This window comes from Vulpes vulpes, chromosome 12 (genome assembly GCF_048418805.1).
Source record: "Vulpes vulpes isolate BD-2025 chromosome 12, VulVul3, whole genome shotgun sequence".
NCBI classification, from domain to species: domain Eukaryota; kingdom Metazoa; phylum Chordata; class Mammalia; order Carnivora; family Canidae; genus Vulpes; species Vulpes vulpes.
The window spans coordinates 7,671,089-7,689,911 of record NC_132791.1 but is presented as its reverse complement, the minus strand read 5'-3'; the positions used below and the strand labels follow the sequence as shown (position 1 = coordinate 7,689,911).

At 36.1% G+C, this 18,823-nt stretch overlaps 1 protein-coding gene across 15 annotated transcripts in view; it reads right to left on the bottom strand.

The window, feature by feature from the left end:
* PTBP3 (polypyrimidine tract binding protein 3) overlaps nt 1–18,823 on the bottom strand; it is a 123,058-nt gene that overhangs the window by 64,100 nt on the left and 40,135 nt on the right. For 4 of the 15 annotated variants that reach the window (XM_072727699.1, XM_072727701.1, XM_072727702.1 and 1 more), the window contains 2 exons: nt 18,168–18,240; nt 10,809–10,963 (listed from right to left, as the gene is read on the bottom strand). The exons of 1 other annotated variant lie outside the window; for it this stretch is intronic. Coding sequence is in view for 7 of the 14 variants with exons in the window: in XM_072727694.1 (XP_072583795.1) it covers nt 18,159–18,240 (82 nt within the window). In the remaining 7 variants the exon portion in view is untranslated. Of the gene's footprint in view, nt 1–10,808; nt 10,964–18,158; nt 18,241–18,823 lie in introns of all 15 variants that reach the window. 10 more of the 15 variants (XM_072727696.1, XM_072727694.1, XM_026002766.2 and 7 more) reach the window with 3 other exon arrangements.

The following is an 18,823-nucleotide window of genomic DNA, read 5'->3' as shown; positions in this document are numbered from 1 at the left end:
GACCTTCAATAAATGGGTGTTTTGGTTTTTCTTTTCTTTCTTTTTTTTTTTTTTGTTTTGGTTTTTCAATGCAAGTATTAAATTTGTTCAAACCTGAAGTCTGATTTTTAACTTCAAGGAAAAGTATTGGATAAATTACTATTTTTTTTTTTGTGAATAGAGAATGTTTATATGTCTCTAATGTATTTTTTAAAGATATTTTTCTAATTTGTTCTAGTGCTAAATAAATAAGAACAATAACTTTTAGTAAGGATTATAAAAGAAATTTTGTATTTACCACATCCTGAGGGGATTTGGATTTGAGCTGTATCACTGTGAAAATAAGTTTATTTCTTAGGCATTACGTATTTTTTACTAATTTTTTAACGAAGTGTTTTTTAGAAGCTAAATTATGGTTTCCTAAGATAATCTTATTCCTTATTACATAATAGTAGGTCTTAACGTAAGCATTATCTTGTTAGAAATGCAAATTTTCAGCCCTACCCCATATCTACTAAATCATAACCTAGGGGTGGGGCCCAATAACTCATATTTTAATAAGCCCTCCAGATGATTTTGACACAGTCTGAAGTTTGAGAACCACTGCTGCACAATAAAGAAATCCACTAGCCCAGTTTACAGCTAAATCTTATTTAAATCCTTTTGTTTTAACACTGACAATAACTAGAACTGACAAGCCTGTAATGAATACTCAAATTTATATACATAAGATTCAGAAATGTTTTTTGCCAAATACAGCACCATGTAAGACTAAATGCAAATTATTTGAAAGCCCTAAATTTCATTACACTTTTTTTTAATGCTAAATAGTACCATACTTAGTACTATTAGGAAAATACAATCTTTCCAAATGCCCAAAATTATCATTTTTCCAAATATTAATGGAACCTTGCAAACAAATAACATGAACACCATAAAAAAATTATATGGCAATACTTTGTAATCAAATCTTCTGTGGCACAGAACTCAACTTGCTTACAAGCGTGTAGGTTGACTTAATACCCAAACCAGCACTCCCAAATTCTCTGTTCATGAATGCAGGCAGCATCCTACTCAGACCCCAAAGATTATCAATTCCTATAGGTCGGTCCTTACTGGCTTGCTGTCCTGTATATAGCAAATGCTAGCAAGACTGTGAATAACAGGCAGTTAAATACTTATTGCAAATTAATCTGGGAGGCAAGAGATTCTTTTTCCTCCTCTCAATCACCCAGAAACACTGATTTTTCCCTCCAAAATGACTCATTACATTTTTTATGCCCACTCTCAGTGTCCCTAAATTCACCTATGATCTTTTCCCCTTCTACTTCCTCTAGCCTCACTCCCCTCCCATTCCAACTCAGATCCAACATCTTATTAACCAAACTAAAATAATGTATCACATCATTATCCTGCTTTAAACACCTTGTCCCTTAGATTCTAGCTTTCACATTGTTTTCACTTATACTGCCTCATACAAAAATATATCTGAGATAAAACTTACTAATTTTAATAGATGAAGAGACAGAGGTTCAGAGAATAAATGATTTTTGTACAAAGCCAGCAAGTGTTAAAAGTGTCATTTAAACTTAAATTTAAGGATACTATTTTTTAGCACAAAAAATCTCAAAATGTCTTACCATTTCTGGAAAAAAGCAAAGCAACTTGACACTGACATACATTTTCAAAGTATGTACAGATTTATGCAGATTATAATGATAATAATATCACTAAATTAGAACACCATACACTATATTCTAGATAGTAGTGAAAGCGGCATACAGGGTGTACCCTCCCAGTATGCCTAGATGTCCAGACAATAGTACCACCATCTTGTGCTTTCGTAACCAGCCCAAGGTGTTAAAAAACTGGAAAATCTCCTAAAAGCAAGAGCATTTTATCAGCTTACCCAGAATACTCCAAAATAAATGAAAGAACATTTAGAAGGCTTTTAACAGAGATTTTAATCACCTGTAGGAGTAAAAATAAATGCCTACGCATGCTATTTAAGCTTGTTGTTATACTATCAAATAAAGATTTATGGCAACAATTTTTTATCAAGAAATATGCAATTATAGGGGATCCCCAGTGGCTCAGCTGTTTAGAGCTTGCCTTCGGCCCAGGGCATGATCCTGGATTCCCATGATCAAATCTGCACCGGGCTCCCTGCATGGAGCCTGCTTCTCCCTCTGCCTCTCTCTCTGTGTCTCTCATGAATAAATAAATAAAATCTTAAAAAAAAAAAGAAATACGCAATTATAGAAACCCACCATTTTAGGTTGTTAATTGTTCGGAATTATAAAACTGCCTGAGCTATGTTAAGAGCATGAACTAATACATCAGACATCCAGTCCTAAGAAAGTTACCTGACATAACTGAGCCTCAAATTCTTTTCCAGTAAAATGAGAATAACAGGGCTATTTTCAAAATGAAATTAGAGAACATATTTAAATACTAGGTGTAGGGGCACCTGGGTGGCTGAGTCAGTTAAGTGTCTGCCTACCACTCAGGTCTGATCCTGGGGTCCTAGGATCGAATCCCCCATCAGGCACTCTGCTCAGCGGTGAGTTTGCTTCTCCTTCTCCCTCTGATCCTTCCCCTGCTTGTGCTCTCACTAGCACTCTAACTCTCTCAAATGAATAAATAAAAAATCTTTAAAACTAGGTGTAATGCTTAGCATAGTCTCGATTTTCTTGGGAAGGACTGTTTAACCTCAGGTAATGTCTTTCTACCTTTCTGGTATTAAAATGATGACTGTAGGTGACAGTGGCTTTTTTCTCTTGATGTGCTTAACTTTCCTAAATTTAAGACATTGCTCAAAATTAAAATTTTATTATTCTATGAAATCTAAAAATCTAAGAATTACTCATCTAGATGACCCCAGAAAAGGTTATAGCCAAAGACTTGATGAATATAATAATCTGAAAATGGAAAATATATAAGCAGTCATATGGCCAAAATTTACTAAAGTCAACAGGAAACAAGGAAATTCTAATGTATTTAATACATAACTTTGAGGAATTACTCTCTGCACAAAAAAATACATTACAGATTTTCCAAGGGAACCCTGGGTGGCGCAGCATTTTAGCGCCTGCCTTTGGCCCAAGGCGCGATCCTGGAGACCCGGGATTGAATCCCACGTTGGGCTCCCGGGGCATGGAGCCTGCTTCTCCCTCTGCCTATGTCTCTGCCTCTCTCTCTCTCTCTCTCTCTCTCTCTCTGTGTGACTATCATAAATAAATAAAAATTAAAAAAAAAAATTTAGAGATTTTCCAAAATTGTTACTGTGAAAATCAACACTCAAAATACTTAGTTTGTAAAAGTCTTGCATTTTATTGAATATACTTAAAATTACTGAATGCCTGCTACATATTAGGTTCCAAAGAAAATAAGTAGAAGAGGCTTTATAAAATGCATTTTTCCCATCTCAAAAATGGAGAAACAACCAGGAAAACTATCCTAGAAATACGGGTCTTTTAAAAAATGTAACTTTATTAGGGTATACTTTAGACATAATAATATCCACCTACATTTTAAATGCAATCTGACAATTTTTGACAAATATATATACCCACATGACCTCAAAAATCAAGATCTAGAACATTTCCATCTTCAAAAGTTTCCTAGTACTTCTTTGTCAGTCCTCCCTGCAAACACTCACCTCCTCAAGCTAAACATGTACCATTTGACACTACTATACTATCTTGATCACTATAGGTTTAGAGCAATTTTTTTAAATTTATTATTATTTTTTTAGTAATCTATACACCCAAAGTGGAGCTTTAACTCACAACCCTGAGAGCATGAGCTGCATGCTTTGCCGCTGGAGCCAGCCAGTAATGTGTTTATAGCAATTCTTGAAATTAAGTACTTATGTGGGGGAGAATTCACATCCTAACAGTTTTGAGTCATGCAAAACATATGCTTTATGACTTCTCTCTACCTTTACTTAGGTCTTCTTTAATTTCCCTTAACATCGTTGTATGGTTTTCAGTGTAATGGTCTTGCACATATTCCTGACCCTGTATCCTGCAACCTTACTAAATTCTTTAGAATTTTCTACATACACAGTTTTATTTTTTACTCTCCAACATGTATGCCTTTTATTTCTTATTCTACTTTTATTGAACTGGCTAGGACTCCTTGTATAAAGTTGAATAGAAATAATGAGACTGGACATACTTGCATCATTGTGGATTTCAAAGGGCAGGACTCTCTTATACCATTAAGTATGATGTTGGAGTTTCACACCTTTATCGGGGTAAACAGGTTCCCTCTATTCCTAGGTAGTTTAGGGTCTTGTTTATCAGGAATAAAAACTGAATTTTTCAAATGCCATCCCAGGATATATTAAGATGATCATTAAAATTCTTCTCTTTGTTCTGTTAATAGAGTATATTGCACTAATTTTCAAAAGCTAAACCACTTTGTATTCTTGGAATAATTCTGACTTGGTCATAATATATGATCTCCTCTCCATAGATACATAGCTGAATTTAATGTCTTCTAAGTATTGTTTTTGGGTCCATTTTCATGAGGAATATTAATCTGTAGTTTTCCTTCCTGTATCAAAGACAATATTAACCTCATAAAATAAATTAGGAAGTGTTCTTCTATATTCTGAAAGAGTTTGCATAGCATTGGTGTTATCACTTCCTTAAATAAAGGCATAGGGTCTTAACTTTTTTTTTTTTTAAGATTTTATCCATTTGAAACAGAAAACATGCACAAGTGCACTCAAGAGAAATTGCGCAGGGCAGGAGAGGTAGAAGCAGGCTCCCTGCTGACCTGGGAGCCCAATGTGGGTCTCAATCCCAGGACTGAGAGATCATGACCTGAGCCAAAGGCAGACGCTTAACCAACTGAGCCACCCAGGCACCCCAGGTCTTAAACTTTTTAATTCTCAACTTGATTTAAAATAAGTATAGAGTTATTTGGGTTTTCTAGACATTTTCTATCAATTGTGGTATTTTATATTTTTCAAGGAATTTGTCCACTTCATCTAAATTGAATGAATACCTGTTCGTTCATTTTAATGACTTACAACTCTTCATAATATTTGCTTAATATCAGTCTTAGCCTGCTTAGGATACTATAACAAAATACGACAGACAGGATGATTTAACAATAAAAATTTACTTTTTCATAGTTCTGGAGACTGGAAGTCCAAAATTAAGGTGCCAGCATATCACTTTCTAATGAGGACTCTTTTCCTGGCTTATAGACAAGGCACCCTTCCAAGGGTCCTCACATGGCAGGGGTGGAAGCTAGAGCAAGCTCTCTGATATCTCTTTATAAGGATTCTAATCCCATTGTGAGGGCTCCACCTCCAAGGCCCAGTCTCCACATACCATCACATTGAGGTTTGGTCCTTTACACACATGAATTTGGGGGATACACAAACATTCAGTCCATAACATCATCCTTTTAACATTTGGAGCATTCTTGATATTGGTAATTCCTCTCAGTTTCTGTTCTACCTAGAGATTTATCAATTTTACTGACCTATTAAAAACTATTGGTTTTATTAATTTTTCTCTACTGCTTGTTTTCTATGGCCTTAATTCATGCTTCTCATATTTTTTTTAAAGATTTTATTTATTTATTCATGAGAGACAGAGAGAGAGAAGCAGAGACATGGGCAGAGGAAGAAGCAGGTTCCATGCAGGGAGCCTGACAAGGGACTCAATCCTGGGACCCCAAGATCACGACCTGAGCTGAAGGCAGCACTAAACCGCTGAGCCACCCAGGCTGCCCTATGCTCCTCATATTTAATATTTTCTTCCTTCTATTTACTTGGGAGTTTAACTTGCTTTTCTCTGCTATGCTTAGCAGCATAGGTGATTCATTTTATATTTTTTCTTTTCTAATAAACAAAACTATAAATTTCCTTCTAAGAATAGTTCTGGCTGCACCCTTCAAAGTTTAGTAAATTGTGTTTTCATTTTAATTCAGTTCAAAATATTTTCTAATTTCCTTTGTGACGTATTTGATCATAGGTTAAGTGTTACTTTAAAAAGATTAATTGGGAAAATTTTCCCCATATACTTGAGGATTATGCTTTTTTGATTTCTAATATAATTTTAATGAAGAGAACTAATTCTATATAATTTTAATGCATTCACCTTTTATTGAGACTTGTTTTACTTGGTAACTATTTCATGTGAACTTGAAAAAATGTGTATTCTGGTGGTATTGCAGAAACTGGTCCACTGTCAATTAAAACAAGCTGGTTGTTAGTGTTGAAAACATCTATATTAAGGGATCTACAAACTTCTTAAATGACTATATAAGTATTTTAGACTTTGTGAGCTATATAATCTCTGTTGCATCCATTCAACTTTACAGTGGTCGGATAAAAGCACCCACAAGTATGTAAAATAAAGGAGTGTGCCTAGGTTCAAATAAAGTTTTATACATGAACACTGAAATTTCTATTTCATATAAGCTTCATGTATCTCAGAATACTGTTATTTTTTTCAATTTAAAAATGTAATAATCAGTCTTAGGTCACAGGAAATACAAAAATGGGCAAATAAGACAGATTTGGTTTACAAGTCAGAGTCTGTTAACCTCTGTGTCCTGATTTTCTGTTTACTATGCTGTCAATTACTGAGAGACGTTTTGAAATCTCCAATTATAACTGAATTTATCTACTTCTCTATTTAGTTCTATTAGCTTTCATTTTATGTATTTTGAAGCTCTGTAACAAGAAATACAAATAAATACAATGGAACACAAAATGATAAATAATGAATAAAATGAAACCAAAAAAAGTGGTCTACAGAAAGCTAAGGAAACAAAGGAAGAAAACAACAAAGAATAAATGGGACAAATAGAAAACAAATAGCAAGATGGTAGACTTAAAACCAACCATGTCAAATAATTAAGTAGAAATGGCAAAAGATTCCAGTTAAAAGGCAGTTTATCAGTGTGATAAAAGCAAGACTCAATTATATGATGTGAAGAAGAAATCCATTTTTTTAAACTTTATTTTTAAGTAATCTCTATACCCATTGTGGAGTTTGAACTCACAACCCCAAGACCAAGAGTTACATGCTCTACTGACTGAGCCAGCCAGATGCCCCAGAAGAAATTAATTTTAAGTATAAAATCTCAGGTTCAAAGTAAAAGGAATGGAAAAAGATAAATATGTAAACAGTAATCATAATAAAGCTGAGTGGGCTGTACTAACAGACAAAGTAGACTTCAGGAAAAGGAGTTCACAGATTAGAAGAATAAATACTGTTAAAATGTCTACACTACCCAAAGCAATCTACACATTTAATGCAATCCCCATCAAATACCAACAGCAGTCTTCACAGAACTAGAACAAATAATCCTAAATTTTGGTATGGAACCACCAAAGATCTCAAACAACCAAAGCAATCTTGAAAAGGATAAGTAAAGCTAGAGACATCACAATTCCAGACTTTAAGCTGAAATCATCAAACAGTATGGTACTGGTACAAAAACAGGGTCATAGATCAATGCAACAGAAGAGAAAACCCAGAAATAAACCCATAATTATATGATCAATTAATCTTTGACAAAGCAGGAAAGAATATCCAATGGGGGGAAAAAAGTCTTTTTAACAAATGGTGTTGGGAAAATGGAACAGCAACATACAAAAGGATGACTTTCTTTCACCACTCACAAAAATAAAGTCAAAATGGACTAAAGACCTAAATATATTTAATATCCTCAAGTTATAACAGTCTAATCTGAATTTATGCCAGTTTATCTTCAGTAACACACAAAAATTCTGTACCTTTACACTTCTATCCCCACCTCTTTCTGTTGTGTCACAATACTATATCTTTGTACATGTGTCCCCCAAAACATGAACTAATAATTCTTTTAAATTCATTAGTCTCCTACATTGCATGGAGCAAAAATGTGGAGCTTACAAACAAGTCACACGCTAGCTTTTAGATTAGCAATACTTTAAAAAATGCAGTTCTTTTGTGAAAGACCTGTACTTTGAAAACTATAAAACACTAATGAAAGAAATGGAAGGCAGCACAAAGAAATGGAAAGACATTCCATGTTCACAGGTTAGACAAATAAATACTGTTAAAATGTCTACACTACCCAAAGCAATCTACACATTTAATGCAATCTCCAGCAAATGAACCATAAAAATCCTAGAAGAGAACACAGACAGTAACTTCTTTGATACCAGCTGTAACAACTTCTTTCTAGATATATCTACTGAAGCACGGGAAACAAAAGAAAAAATAAACTATTAGTACTAGAGCAAAATCAAGCTTATGCACAGTAAACCATCTAATCAACAAAACTAAAAGATAATCTAAGGAATGGGAGAAGATATTTGCAAATAACATATTTGATAAAGGGTTAGTATCCAAAATATATGAAGAACTTATAAAACCCCCAAAATGAATAATCCAATTAAAAATGAGTAGAAGACATGAACAGACATTTCTCCAAGGAAGACATGCAGATGGCCAAGAGAAAGATGAAAAGATGCTCATTATCACTTACTATCAGGGAAATGCAAATCAAAACTACAATAAGATATCACCTCACCTGTGAGAATGGCTAAAATCAGTAACACAAGGAAGAACAGGTGTTGGTGAGGATGTAGAGAAAAGGGAACCCTCATGCACTATTGGTGGGATATCATATGGTATGTCATTCTCTATTTCGCTTAGCATATTACTCTCTAGTTCCATCCATGTCACTGCAAATGGAAAGATTTTATCATTTTTATAGCTGAATAATATTCCATTTAAATGGGAAAAATACACACCACATCTTTTTTAAGATTTTATTTATTTGAGTGAGAAAGAGAACATGAATGGGGGAGGGGCAAGGAGAAAGTGGGGAGGGGCAGAGGGAGAGGGAGAAGCAGACTTCCCACTTAGCCGGGAGCCCAATTAAAGATTAACCCCAGGGCTTAATCCCAGGATCATGACTTGAGCAGAAGGCACATGCTTAACCACATAAGCCACCCAGGTGCCCCTTAAGATTTTTTTTTTTTAATAATCTCTACATCCAACATGAGGCTTGACTCACAACCCCGAGATCAAGAGTCACACATTCCACCGATCGAGAAAGCCAGGCGCCCTTCTCTTTTTTCTCTTTTTAAAGATTTTATTTATTTATTCATGAGAGACACAGAGAGAGAGAGAGAGAGAGAGAGAGAGAGAGAGAGAGAGAGAGAGGCAGAGACACAGGCAGAGGGAGAAGCAGGTTCCATGCAGGGAGCCTGACATGGGAATCGATCCTGGGACTCCAGGATCACACTCTGGGCTGCAGGTGGTGCTAAACCACTGTGCCACCAGGGCTGCCCCTTTTTTTCTTAATCTGCGACTGGACTTTAGAGTCAGGTGTGTTACACATAAATAATCTTATTTTGGGCAGCCTGGGTGGCTCAGCGGTTTAGCACTGCCTCTGGCCCAGGGCCTGATCCTGGAGACCCGGGATCGAGTACTGCATCAGGATCCCCGCATGGAGCCTGCTTCTCCCTCTGCCTGTGTCTCTGACTCTCTCTCTCTGTGTGTGTCTCTCATGAATAAATCAATAAAATCTTTTAAAAAAAAATCTTATTTCTTTTTTAAAATCCAATTTAACTAAAAAAAACATCTTTTTTAAAGATTTTATTTATTATGAGAGACACAGAGAAAGAGAGCCAGAGACACAGGCAGGCTCCATGCCGGGAGCCCAATGTGGGACTGAATCCCAGGACTCCAGGATCATGCCCTGGGCCGAAAGCAGGCACTTAAGCCCCATGTTGGGTGGAGAGATTACTTAAAACTGCAGACTTTGTAGGGGTACCTGGGTGGTTCAGTTGGCTAAGCATCTGACTCTTGGTTTTGGCTCAGGCATGGGTCATAGGAATGAGCCCCCACAAGGGGCTCCACTTTCATGGAGAGTCTGCTTGAAGATTCTATCCCTCCACTTCTCCCCACACTTAGCACACACTCTCTAAAAGAAATACGTAAATCTTTAAAATGAAATAACAATCTTTATTAAAAAATAATTGGGGGCTATGGAAATCAGATTCTTCCCCTTCCTCGGGGTCTTCTAGTTTCTGTCACTGTTTTTCTTTTTTTGATTGTTGTAAGCTATCTCTGTACCAAGAATCAGCCTTAGGTTTACATAAAACTGAAAGGTCTTCTTCTCTGGTTTCTTCTGAGCCTTTTACCAGGATGTACTGTCACTTTCTAATTTTCCCTATAGATGCAGTTGTTTTTTAATATGTTAGTCTTTAATATCTCACTCCCAAAAAGGGTAAAAGTGGAAAAATGAAGGGAGAGGGAAAGAATACCAGCCCTTTAAAATCACTAGAAGTCACTGGGAGAGAGAGGAGTTTGCTACAATGGGGGGGGGGGGGGGGGGGAGATGCAAAGACAATGGTTGCCTGCCTCTGTCTGCAACTCTGTGATCAGAAGCAGCAATTAATAATTAGAACCCAGATTCCTGAAAAGAAAATTAATAAGACACTATCCTTTACCCATGCTGGCTCTCTCAAGCTATTTGTAAGCTGCTCCTGAAACATGTACATAGCTACCTGCCATGTGACTTAAGTGCAGAGGATGGGGGAGCACCTGGGTGGCTCAGTCAATTAAGCATCTGCCTTAGTCTCAGGTCATGATCCCCAGGAGCTGAAATCAAGGCCTGAATCAGGCTCCCTGCTCAGTGGGGAGCCTGCTTTGCCCTCTCCCTTCCACCTCCCCTGCTCATGCTTTCTCTCACTTTCTCTAATAAATATAATCTTTAAAAAGGGGGGAGGGGGGTAGAGGATGGGTAGCTGCTAATGTGCTAAGAGCTGAAATTGACCAAAATTAAACACAATTTACCTTCTAAGTCTTCCTCTGGAACAACTTGCAAGCTTTCAATAAACTCCAGAGTTCCAAATTACAGAAAGAGTCTGTCAGTGCAATTGTTGTCTATGTAGGGAGTCAGATTCCTGGTGCTTCTTACTCCACTATTCCCAGAATCCTCCTTCAATTATCTTAAATTAACAAAACAAAACAAACCAAAAGGGGGGGGGAAAAAAAAAAGGAGGGAGAAGAGTCATATATCCACTTTGTGGATATTCACCATTTTGTACAGACCCAAGTTTCCACCTGGTATCATTTTCCTCGAGTCTGATGAACTTCTTTTACCATTTCATGAAACAGACATCTGTTACTAACCAATGCTTTCAGCTCTTGTGTGCCTCAAAGAAAGTTTGATTTTAACTTCATCTTTGAAATTTTAAATGGATATAGATGACTGTATTTATTTTCAGCACTTTAAAGATGTTACTACTTCACTGTCTTCTGACTTAAAGTTCAGAGGAAAAAATTTTTATCATTCTTACCTTTGTTCCACTTGAAAACAATGGGACATTTTTGTCCTCTGGCTACTTTTAAGATTTGTTCTGCATTCCTGGTTTTCAACAATTTGATTATGATGAGCCTTGGTGTGGTTTTCACTGTATTTATCCCGCTGTAGTTCACTGAACTCCTTAGTTATGTGGCTTTATAGTTTCCACTATATTTGGAATATTTTCAAGGTATATCTGCTTCCCTGCCCCTATCTTTCTTTCTGGAACCTGAATTACATATATGGTTAGACCATCTGATTTTTGTTCTATCGTTTACTAAAGACCCTGTTCATTTCTTTCTTAATCTTTTTTTGTTCTATGTGCTTTAGTTTCTATTGCTTGTTTTGTTTTGTTCTAAGATTTTATTTTTAAGCAATCTCTACACTCAATGTGGGGCTTGAAGAACTCAACCCAGAGATCAAGAGTCAGGTGTTCTACCAACTAAGTTAGCCAGGCACCCCTCTACTGCTATCTTCAAATTCACTGATCATTTATTCTGTATAACATGTGCTATTAATGCCATGCCATGTGTGTTTTAGACATAGTCTTATCTTTAAAAATTCCATTTTTTCTCATTATGCTAATAGTTTCCTTTTAAATCCTTAAACATACTTTTAATAATCACTTCAAAGTCCAAATCTGCTAATTTTATTACCTGTTGCCATTCTCTAGGTCGGTTTCTTTTTTTTTTTTTAAGGTTTTATTTATTTAATTAGTGGGAAATGGGGAGAGAGCATGCACATGTGAGTGCAAGAACAGAGGGAGACACTGAGGGAGAGGAAGAAGGAAAGACTCTGAGTGAGGAGCCCACTATGAGGCTTGATCTCTGGACTCTGAGACCATGACCTGAACCAAAACCAAGAGTTGGATGCTGAACTGAGCCACTCAGGTGCCCCATCCAGGTCTCTTTCTGTTTACTGACTTTCCTACTGGTTATGGGTCACAGTTTTTGTGGTTCTTTCCATGTTTGGCAATTTTTGATTGAACAGTCAACATTGTAAGCACTAGAATTTATTTATTCCTTTAATATATTCTTTTCTGGAGAAAATGGTACTTTCAGATCAGGCAACTGTTTTGGAGCTTGTTTTTAAGCTTTATTAGAGTGCGTTTAGAGAAGGCTTTATGCTAGAGCTGGTGTACTCTTATTGGTAAGGCACGTGTGGCTTACTATTTAGCAACAGATTCAAAGAGAGATTCCGGAGCACTTTTCTCACAGAGCACTCTTCTCTCCCATACACTGCTTAGCCCCCAGTTGCCTCAGCCTTCCCAAACTTGGATCTCTGTCCCTTTAACTTAGCAATTCTAATATGTTTACTTGGGTTCCCTTACAGAGAGTCCAGAAAAAAGGCCAGCATGATTATAAGGCTGACTTCATTTGTTAACGTTTATCTGAAATCATAGTCCTATAATAATAATAATATATTTCAAATAATAGCTGCTTTTTAAAAATCACTGCTCACATAAAGTCTAAATGTAGAAATTCCAAATCTGGAATGGTGACATATAGTTATCAGTGACTCAGCTCTACTTGTTTTTCTGTTAGGGTATAGCCTTCATCCTCCTCATCTAACATGGAAACTGAAACTCCTGCAGGCAGTAGGATAAAAGAGGAAAAAGTGTACCCATGTAGAAATGCTCCAGAAGTAACTTCTATAACTTGCACTTACATCTCATTAGCCAGGACTTAATCACATGATCTATAAGGAAGCTATAAGGAAGAATGAAAAGTAGCTGTTTAATTTAGGAGGCAACATGCCCAGATAAAAATTAGGGTTCTATCACTAAAGAAAACAGAAAAGTATTACACAACAGTCTCTGTCATAATTCCTAAGATTAAATTTATTTTTTCCCTAAGATTAAATTTAAAAACAGAAGTATACAATTCATGAAGAAATGTGCAAGACATTTTCATAACTACCAAAGGACATAAAATAAGACCCACAAACACGAAATCACAGATCAGGATCCCAGAAGGAAAGGCACAATTTTGCTTATCACCAATTCTATTTCATATCTTGCAGTAAAACCACAAATTTGTAATTGTGAATTAATTTAATTTGTGAAGTTTCTTCTCCTTGGGTAAAGTAACAGGTGTTAATATGTTGACCTCATTAATAGAACTTTGGCAACAGCTAAATTATGTCCGTTTTATCATCTTTTGCTAACAATGAAAAATCAGTTATTACCCAATAATGATTCAATGTTCAATCATTTTGATGGGATCAAAATAAAGCTTTTGGAAAGTCATTCTACCAAAAGTAAAATATCTAATACTAATGAAAATTGAGTTTTAAAAGTTCTATATTAAAGAGGAACCTGGGTGGCTTAGTTAAGTGTCTGACTCTTGATTTTGACTCAGGTCATGATCACAGGGTCATGAGATTGAGCCCCAACTTGGGCTCCATGCTGGGCATGAAGCCTGCTTAAGGTTCTCTATCTCTCCTTCCCCCTCTACCCTCTTTCCTCCCTCTCTCTCTCTCTCTCAAAAAAAAAAAAAAAAAAATAGAAAGAAAGAAAGAAAAAAAGTTCTGCATTAAAGATCGATTTTTTTTGAGATAATAAGACAAATATAAGTATTGTGCAATAGTGTCATGATAAAAATACTGTTCTGACAGTCCTATAAGGCAGACATGGACTTGCAACTGGATTGGAACTCCTTTACCATACAAGCAATATTCTACTAATAGAGAGATACTATAGTATCAAATTTTAGAAATTATTTTAAATCCACATGTAGATTAAATGAACCACAAAAATTTTGTGATAAGGTTATAATGAATACCAAAAGGTCCTTCAATACGGCAGTATACCTGATCTCTTACCTACCCATTATCAATGCGATTTTTAAAATTCTTGTATCTTTGAAAAACTACTTTACACAGGGATTAAAACCTCTTTTATAAATGAGCCCTAAAAACCTTTCTCTCCAAATTTGTTCAAAGCCAATTAGGATTCTTTATTATAGTCAAGGAATACAGCACCAAAATCATGAAATATTAAAGCTTTTAGAAATCTGCAAATATTAGATGAAATATCACAAAAATATCTTTGCTAAGTGACCTCACAGCCCCCGCAAAAGTGAAATTTCTGGGTGTCATGTCAATAGCCATACCCCTCAGTGAAAGCAAACTAAAATTAGAAATCTCCCATCAGGGGATCCCTGGGTGGCGCAGCGGTTTGGCGCCTGCCTTTGGCCCAGGACGCGATCCTGGAGACCCAGGATCGAATCCCACGTCGGGTTCCCGGTGCATGGAGCCTGCTTCTCCCTCTGCCTATGTCTCTGCCTCTCTCTCATCTTTCTCTGTGTGACTATCATAAATAAATAAATTAAAAAAAAAAAAAAAAAAGAAATCTCCCATCAGGGATCCCTGGGTGTCTCAGCAGTTTAGCGCTACCTTTGGCCCAGGGCGTGATCCTGGAGTTCCGGAATGGAGTCTCACATTGCGCTACCTGCAGGGAGCCTGCTTCTCCCTCTGTGTCTCTGCCTCTCTCTGTGTGTCTCTCATGAATGAATAAAAAAAAAATCAATCTTAAAAAAAAAAGAAAGAAAGAAAGAAAGAAATTTCCCATCAAGGAAGGAAGCAAGCAAGCAAGGATTTAAAAAGGAAGCCTATCTCTTATCTCTTTCAGATTCTGATGGGGAAATGCAAATGTTTAGATTTTGAATTTTCTCTTCCTCCCTGGTATAAGAGTCTCCAAGACAATAAATTGACATATACATTAGAACATGTTAGGGGCTGGTGATACCTTAGAAAGTCTAGCAGAGCAAGCACAAAACACCTTAGAGATTCTCAACAGAAGAAAAAACAACTTAGCTAAAAATTATGACTCACACAAGGAAAAGCTCTAGACAATAAGCTAATATTTAATGGAAGGATTAAAAAGCACATTAGACAGCTGAATAGAGAACGAGTGAATCAGAAAACGATTTTAAGGAAATTATCTAAAATACAAGACCTTAAAGAGAAAGACATGACAATGAATGTAAGAGGTTAAAACAAATGCAGGACTGAATCAAGTGGTCCTATACATGTCTAACTGGAGTTCTAAGAAGAGGCAGTTCTGGGAAGAGCTGGGTCACTTCCTAAGTAGGATAAATGAAGTAGTGAACCTTAGATTATCACCTAAGAAGCTTTAAAATTAACAAAAAACAGTGCCTAGACCTCCACACCCATCCACTCCACCCTAAGATTTTAGAATTGTTGTGTGGTGGGTCAAGGTATCTATGTTTTCCTCAAAGCTTCCTAAGCTCTTTTAGTGAGCATCCAGGGTTGAAAAGCTGTGATGCATACCTACAAATAGCTAGTTAAACCACTGAACAAAAATAAAGAGAAAAATGTTTAAAAATAGCCATAGAAGGGCACTTGGGTGGCTCAGTTGGTTGTCTACCTTTGGCTCAGGTCGTGATCCCAGGGTCCTGGGACTGAGTTCTGCATCAGGCACCCTGCTCCACAGGGAGCCTGCCTCTCTTTCCTCTATGTCTCTCATGAATACATAAAATCTTTAAAAAAAAACAAAAAACAAAAAAAAAACAGGGCAGCCCCAGTGGCTCAGCGGTTTAGTACCGCCTTCAGTCCATGGCGTGATCCTGGAGACCTGGGATGGAGTCCCACATCAGGCTCCCTACATGGAGCCTACTCCTCCCTCTGCCTGTGTCTGTGCCCCTCTGTGTGTGTGTGTCTCATGAATTAAAAAAAAAAAAAAAAAAAAAACAGAGAAGTAATTTTACCTACAAATAACCAAGACTGAAAGACTGACAACAGACTTCTCAAAAGAAGCCAAAAGAATAAAACAGTGCCTTCAAAGTGTTGAGAAAAAAATAACTGCCAACCTAAACTTCTAGATAGCTTGCAATTGTGATAATGAAATAGACATTTTTAGTCAAAATCTGAGAGGTTACCATTTATAAAGCTTTGTGGAAATAGCTACAAAAGAGGGTATGCTTCAAGAAGAGCAACACTAAATACAGAATGGAATGGGATACAAGAAGAAATTCAAAACATAAAAGCAAAACACAACAAACCGCTGCTGCCAGCTACACTCCCATTTCATATTTCTTTCCTTTCCTAAGTAATCAGTATGAAATCTTTCTGGTCATCCATCCTGGTAGTTCATAAACGTGACCAAAGTGACCTGTTTTTAAAATAAGAACAAACAAGATGGGCCCCACCCTACATATACTATAATTCTAGGAATATGGACTTTTACAGTAGGCTCCACACTGGGTGAGACTTAAACTCACGATCCTGAGATCAAAGTATGAGCTAAGATCAAGAGTCAGGGGCTTAACCAACTGAGCCACCCAGGCACCCTAAGGGCAGACAGTTTTTTACAAGCCTACTACACCAAGAAGATAATCAGATTTAGAGATGTTAGATTCTAGCATTTTCTTCATAAACCAGTTCTCAAAGTATGGTTCCTTAAATGGCAGCATCACCACTACCTGGGAACTTGGCGGAAATACAAATTCTCAGGACCCACCTCAGATCTGCTTTATTAGAAAATCTGGGTATGGACTCAGCAACCATGCTTGAACAGGCCCTCCAGGTGATTCTGATGTCAGCTCAAGTTTGCGAAAGCTGCTTTAGTTTCATGCTCATATTATTCTGTTCACACTTTTACATGAACAAATTCTCTGCTGCTGTCTTACCCATAAAATCTTTCCATTTAGTACTATAGAGCAATGTTCTGTGGTTAAGCAATTCCCATATATTCTTAATCTTTTCAATGAATTTTCTTTGCATCTTTTGCCTTAACTGAACCTAGTCCACTTCTCTTATACAGTCCTCACATAAAAGCTATTCACTCTCTCAAACCATGTAGCTCAGGCTCTGGCAAGTGAGGTCCACTCATTCCCTAGTAACTCAAAAACATTTGGATAAAGATCTGGCCTTTTCTGAAACTCTCTAATCTTCATGCCTTTTCAACTGTGGATGACACTAACTTCCAAATTTCTCATGATGTTCAGACCAGAGAACCCAATGATTACCCAACATTCCCATTTGGATGATGCAAAGAAACCACAAACTCAATACATAAAAATCTAAACCTGTCATGTTGTCCAACTCTGTTCTTCCTACATTTTCTATATGAATATTTCTATATTTCTATATTAGATTAGAAAATATTTCATATTTTCTATATGAATGGACCACCACTTATCTATCCAATTATCCAAGTCCAAAACCTGAAAATAAATCATCGATGAAATCCCTTATTAAACATTGAATTAAACACCCACTATTATCAATTTCACCTTGTACAAATAAATTATCATCCCTAACTAGACACCCTATACATCAATAACCTCTTAACTGCTCACTAGCCCCTCCAGTACTGCACTCCTCCAGTTCATTTTACAATCCCGAAATTTCAAAAACATTTTTAAACCATGTGGTAACTTATGGAATGTAAATTATGTTCCAGTTTTTAAAAATCATGTGATCTTACAGTTTTAATACTTCTATTATTCTAAATCATCTTTAAATACAAGCTTTTACAACCAGCTCTTTAACTCTATTGTTCTGGGTCACCAACTTATTGACAGTTTATCATAACTATGTAACACAAAGAACATCAATCAAAAAAGTATTAAATTAAATTGAACACCAATAAAAATTAATTTAAAAAAGTATCAAATTAAATACAAATTAATTCTTAAAACTTAAGAGCTGTAACTGGTAATTTCATTTATGTAAACTTTACTGCAATAAATTTTTTGTTACAGACATTTGTTGAAGTGCCATTATTTATAAGATGAGCAAACTAAGAACACTGTAAATTTTTTTTTAACTCAAGGAAAGTAAACATTTTAGATTTTGAGAAGATGAAAACTCACCATACACACCTGTAGGAGTAGAATTGTTCATGGTAAAAGGTCCGTTAATAACACCAGAAGAAAGAAGCTCATCAGATCCCCGCTGGAAAGCAAGGGCAATATTATATTAATAAAGCAAGCCTTGGATAATGGTCTACATTTACTACCAGAACTATCAAAAGTTAATATTACTTTGTCTGAATGTCAAGGCATTTAAGGAGAAGTCCTTAAGAATCACAAAACCTAAAGGTTGGAAGTAAATTTTACAGAAGAAAAATTATTGCATACCCACAGGTTATTAAAAAAATTTCTATCACATAAATGGGGACATAATCCTGCAACCCTTTTTGAACACACCCTATCTTCAGATGTTATATTTGAAGTACCAAAAATCATATTTAGGGGCTTCACAAAACTGTTTTTCTAACTTATTTTAAAGTAGATTTAGTATATTAAAATGTTAAGTTTTTGTAGTATATTTATTTCTAAGTACTCATGTGAAAATAATTTGTGTAGTACCCACTAAGAATCCCCATTTCTTCATATCTATGCATTTTTTTAAGTTGAACACAAAGATGCAATTTATTTCTATGCTGACCAAATCCTTTAAAATCTGTGATTTTTTAAAAAAGATTTTATTTATTTGAGAAAGCCAGCATACACAAGTAGTGAAGAGCAGAAGGGGA